Here is a 6,119-nt window from a genome sequence, read left to right on the forward strand (position 1 = left end):
TGCAAGTGTTAAACTTTAAGTTCTAAAATGACTAATTTACAATGAGTAGGTAACCTAATACATTGTTAAAATACCGGTAAGTGGTTATCTATAAAACGGCTACTCAAATTTGGTAAACATTATTTATATCAAACATTTATGTCCAATTGTACCAACAAAATAAACGATTGATTTGGATTGCCCGTTTATTTTAAAATCTAATTGTCAAAAAACTGTCGAAATTAAAGACAGAAATTTTAACGATTCTCCCAAAAAATATTAAATTTTAACCTTTTTCGAAAGAAAAGTGTTCTGTTGGTAAAAAATTTAATATTTTTCGAGAGAATAATTAAAATTTCTGTTTTTCATTGACAGTTTTTTGACAATTATTATATTTTAAATAAAAGAGCAGTCCAAATCAAAAAATCAATCGTTTATTTGTTGGTGCAACTGGACATTAAAATTGTATTTTAACTGTTAAAGATGTTCAAAAACTTATCTACTCGTTACGATAGTATTAGTATGTTATTGAAATCACTACTTGATCAATGTTCTCTTTTCTCGATTATTAGTTTTCATTGCATAGTATATAAATTATTGTAATCACTGAATATATCGCTTTAAAAATAAATTTTATCGTTTAAAAATAATTCTATTAATTTAATTAATGAATAATTGAAACAATTAACATGTAACGATTTTCCAAGAGTATTTAAAAATTAAACGAAATACCACCTCTATGTTGCAGATGAAATTAATACTCTATGACTCTATGCCTACACTTTTAATCCTCGTAAGGCGGTGCGGGGTGCACCTGCACCCCAGACATCGTTTTTTCCACATATCTTTTTTAATATTTTTTTTATTTTTGTCCATTTTTTATTCGCATTAAATTCAATTCTAAACGCATTCCACCCATTACAGCATTTAAAACTCTTCGCGTTTACGTGCTTTTGTGGAAAAATGACTGTAAGGTGCAAATTATGAAAATTTCATATCCTGAATTAGACGTTTCTGATGTTCCACCTGGAGCTAACAGAGCTACGGGAAAGGTCGGTGTTATGTCAGAGAAAAAACACCAAAAGTCCCGGCATAACTGTATTGTGTGTAAAAACTTGCTCACTCTGTAAAAAATTTCATGTGTTTGTCTTGCAAGGATAATAATTTTTTTAAAGAAAAAATGAGTACTTTGTAAAATTATGTTTCATAGTATATAAAACAAGTCCTAATTATCCTTCAAATCAATTTCACGACGTTCACATATAGGGCTTTTCATTCACAGTCATTTGTTTCGAGCTTCTGTCATGTGTCACATAATATTAATATATCTACGTCATACGTTATTGATATAACCAATGATACAAACCTAAGACGTATGACGTAGATATACTAATATTATGTGACACATGACAGAAGCTCGAAACAAATGACAATCGATGAAAAGCCCTATTGGGACCGTGCAAGTTCGGCAAAGCGACCTCTATTTTTACGCTCTGTAATTTTATTCGCACTTAATTATATTGGCCAATTATATTAGTCCTGGTTGCTGGATAATTGTCAAGGCCATAGTCCAAAAAAATAATAAGAAAAAATAAGATGGAGGTTATGTTATGCAAACGTAAACAATTGTATGTAGTAAATAAAATTAGTTATTAAAATGCAGTACTGCAAGCAAAATACAATTAATTAAATTTACCTTTATATAATAATTGCATATCATATCAATATTGTGGAGCAATCTATAATTTTTCTGCTTCAGTGACAGAAGGTATGAAATATACGTCAATTTGACAATTTCAATTAACAATATGAATTATTTAAGATAGTTGCAACATTTCTCCGCGACTCGCGCACGGTCGTTTCTCGTTTCCCTTCCAAGTACTTGCACACCGCGAATAAAAAAAAATGGATAGACAGATGGGGTGTAAATGCACTCCGCACCGTTGTTTACGTTTAGCACCGCCTTACGAGGGTTAATGTTTACATGTCTATAATGATAATAATAAAGCATAGCTTACTTAATTATAGTATGTGGGAAGCCGGCAGTGTTTCCATTTTAAGTCCGTATATCTAATGAAAACTAAAGGTAGGCATGTGATGATTGAAGCGAGTTATAAATCGAATGTTTCGTGAATAATTCAAATATTTCGTGACTTTTGGGACTTATATTGTAATAAGACTAGTATCACAGTTTTAAAAATAAACAGTAGTGACACTCTCGTCGGCGCCTTTGAAGTTTTTGAAGTCTCGTAGCCGTCTTGTTATACAAGTATGCAGAAGCGCAGTGAGTTCTGCTCAAGCAAAAGTTTTGCGCAGAAGGTCGTAAAGTGTCATTACTGTTTGTTATACAGGGTGATTGATTAGTAGGGTAAAGCTCAATAGCTCCGCTATAGTAATAGATAACAATAAAAGTTAATAACAAAAATTTTAGCCACCTTTGAGCTTCACATTACAAAATTAGTTAGAATGTTACAGGGTGTTCGATAACACAGTGGCAGACCTAACTTATGTTTTTTTTTTAATGGAACACCTTATATTTTATTTTATATTCGAAATCCTATTAACTTCTCCATCACAAAAATATAAAGGTTTGTAATGTTATACAGGGTATTTAAAAAGTTATAACCAATTTTGTATGAAAATCGTAACAAGTTCAACTCCCTGTATAAATAAAAATAAGCACAACAGCAATGGTTTATTAATGCCATATTTTTTTATTTATTGTCAAAATTTTTAAGAATTATTGATATTGCTAATTTTCTTTATATCAAATACAGGGTGAGTCAAAACGCAAGTACATTATTTTCTCAGTAATGGTAAATGGAACACCCTGTATTTTATATCATTATTGAAAAGTAACATTAACGTACTTTAATTTTTATATATCATTCCCTATGCCCAAATTTATTAGTTTTCGAGATATTTTCATTTTTCAGAGCAAATTATTTTAGGTGTTTAAATTTATCTAAATTTTAAGTAAGCCATGACTGAATTGACAATTGAAGATTACCGATTATCAATCCGATAATCAATGTAACACTGTAGCAAATAAAGAAATAAAAATAATTTATTAGTAATACATTTTACAAACAAAAACACAACCACTACATGCAAATTTTTGAAACAATTAAAAACTATCTTTTTATGTAAATGCAATAAATAAATAAAGAAAATTAGTAATAAATTTTACAAAAAAACACACCAAAACAAAATACAATATTTTGTGAAGACAATTAAACACTACTTTTGTATGTAAATGTAACAATGTAACAAATAAAGAACGAAACATAATTTATCAGTAATACATTTTGCAAAAAAAACGTGTTTGAAAAAATTAGAAGCTACTTTTAATAAAATATTTTTAATATTTAATTACATAAGGTGTTCAAAATTATCTCCTAACACATTTATGTACGCCTAAAAACGATCATTGAATGAGCTACTTACTCTACGAAGCATTTGTAAATTAACACATCGAAATACACTTTGTATTCTATTTTTCATCTCATCCCTTGTTGTTGGAGGTATTTTATAAACTTCATTATTAACGTAACCCCAAAAAAATCAGTCCAGTTTATTAAATTCTGGTGATTTGGGTGGCCACGCTACTGGTCCATTGAAAAATGAAAATATCTCGAAAACTAATAAATTTAGACATAGGGAATGTTATCTAAAAATTAAAGTACGGTAATGGTACTTTTCAATAGTGATATAAAATACAGGGTGTTCCATTTAAAATTACTGAGAAAATAATATACTGAATATACTGAGAAAATACTGAAGCCGGAATTAGAATTAACGGAGAATGTATCAATAACATAAGATACGCAGACGACACTGTGGTATTCGCTGACAGTTCTGAAGCCCTACAGGAGTTAATGAGCAGAATCGCAGAAGTCAGTCAATTTGGACGAATTTGGACAACAGCAATTTGGACGAATCAGTGTGAATGGTCAACAAATAGAAAGAGTAAAAACATACACCTACCTTGGTACGAACGTCAATGAAAATTGGGACCATTCTATAGAAATCAAATGTAGGATAGAGAAAGCAAGATCTGCATTTCAAAAAATGGCAAAGTTGTTCAAATGTCATGATTTGTCGATACCCATAAAAGTCAGATTACTACGATGTTATATATTTCCTATACTGTTGTACGGAGTTGAGTCGTGGACTCTCACAGACGCCACCTGCAAGAAAATTGAGGCTTTTGAGATGTGGCTTTATCGTCGAATCCTGAAGATATCTTATACCGACCACATTACTAATGAGGGTGTTTTGCTGAGAATGAAAAAAGAAAAAGAGGTGTTAATCAAAATAAAAACAGCCAAAATCGAATACCTCGGTCACATCATGAGGAACAGTGAGAGATATGGACTGCTGCAACTGGTCTTGCAGGGAAAAGTAGAGGGAAAGCGAGGACCAGGAAGGCGAAGGATTTCCTGGCTGAAAAATCTACGAACGTGGTTCAACACAACCACTACAAATCTTTTCAGAGCAGCAGTGTGCAAAGTGCAGATTGCCATGATGGTCGCCAACATCCGAAACGGATAGGCACTACAAGAAGAAGAGAAAATAATGTACTTGCGTTTTGACTCACCCTGTATTTGATATAAAGAAAATTAGCAATATCGACCATTCTTGAAAATTTTGACAATACGTTAAAAAATATGGCATTAATAAACCATTGTTGTTTTGCTTATTTTTATTTATACAGGGAGTTGAAGTTGTTATGATTTTCATATAAAATTGGTTATAACTTTATAAATACCCTGTATAGCATAACAAACCTTTATATTTTTGTGATGGAGAAGTTAACAGGATTTCGAATTTAAAATAAAATATAGGGTGTTCCATTTAAAAAAAAAACATAAGTTTGGTCTGCCACTGTGTTATCGAACACCCTGTAACATTCTAACTAATTTTGTAATGTGAAGCTCAAAGGTGGCTAAAATTTTTGTTATTAACTTTTATTGCTATCTATTACTATAGCGGAGCTATTGAGCTTTACCCTACTAATCAATCACCCTGTATAGTCAAAACCTTCAAGATTGAAAGTATGTAGAAGCGCAGTGAGTTCTGCTCAAGCAAAAGTTCTGCGCAGAAGGTGTCATTACTGTTTGTTATATTGTTATCAACTGGGCTAGTACATTATTCAAATTAGAAAACTTATGCTTTTCCTAATTATGATTTTTATTTTTAGATGCAAAAATCAGAACGACAAATATAACGCTATAACCAATATATATGGTACCGTTGGAATTGGTCAAGCTATAATATTTTGCCACACTAGGAAAACAGCATCATGGTTGTCAGAACAAATGTCAAAGGACGGTCACGCTGTAGCAGTACTGTCCGGGGATCTTACAGTAGAACAACGTATAAACGTATTAGATAGGTTTAGAGAGGGAAAAGAAAAAGTTCTGATTACTACGAATGTTTTAGCTAGAGGAATTGACGTGGAGCAAGTGACTATTGTCGTTAATTTCGATCTGCCCGTTGATATGCGCGGGAGAGCAGATTGTGAGACTTACTTACATAGGATTGGAAGAACAGGCAGATTCGGTAAACGAGGTATTGCAATCAATCTTGTTGATTCCGAAGAGTCTATGAACGTGTGTAAATCTATTGAGAGGCACTTTGAACGGAAAATTCAGTACCTAAATATTGAAGATTCTGATGAAGTTGAGAAGATTGGAAGTTAGATTTTTAGGTGAAAACTAATTATGTTTAAATAATACAGCAAATTGCTTTATGCTTTGTACAATTGACTTCTTTTGTGTTTCAGAAATATAAGATTTTTTTTATTATCCGTGTTCAGTTTTTGTGTTTAATCAAACCAAGTGGAACTATGACGAGAAATAGTTGTGGCTACAGTGATTTCACAATCCCCGTTCTCTGCCTTTGTTCTGCTTACTAATTCATCATACAAATTGTTCCCTTAATTCACTTAACTGCTGACTTGGATGTTTCAGAATGTAGACACTGACATGCGGTATGTCATACCGTTGCCTATTCTCTTTTGTTTTCAATATGAATTTGTCTTTTATCACTGTATTTGTTTTTTACATCAATTTCGAAACGATTCTTCAAAATGCTGTAGAATAAAATACCGCTCCAAATAAAATAAACTTTATTTT

At 31.6% G+C, this 6,119-nt stretch overlaps 1 protein-coding gene across 5 annotated transcripts in view; it reads left to right on the plus strand.

Annotated features, from left to right (window-relative positions):
• Positions 1-5,784, plus strand: part of LOC114332546 (DEAD-box helicase Dbp80) — a 37,338-nt gene extending 31,554 nt beyond the window's left edge. For all 5 annotated transcript variants that reach the window (XM_050643482.1, XM_050643483.1, XM_050643485.1 and 2 more), the window contains one exon: positions 5,183-5,784. In XM_050643482.1, the coding sequence (XP_050499439.1) occupies positions 5,183-5,684 (502 nt within the window). In that variant the 3' untranslated portion in view covers positions 5,685-5,784. The remainder of the gene's footprint in view (positions 1-5,182) is intronic.
• The last annotated feature ends 335 nt before the right edge of the window (positions 5,785-6,119 follow it).

Source organism: Diabrotica virgifera, chromosome 2 (assembly GCF_917563875.1).
Source record: "Diabrotica virgifera virgifera chromosome 2, PGI_DIABVI_V3a".
NCBI lineage: Eukaryota > Metazoa > Arthropoda > Insecta > Coleoptera > Chrysomelidae > Diabrotica > Diabrotica virgifera.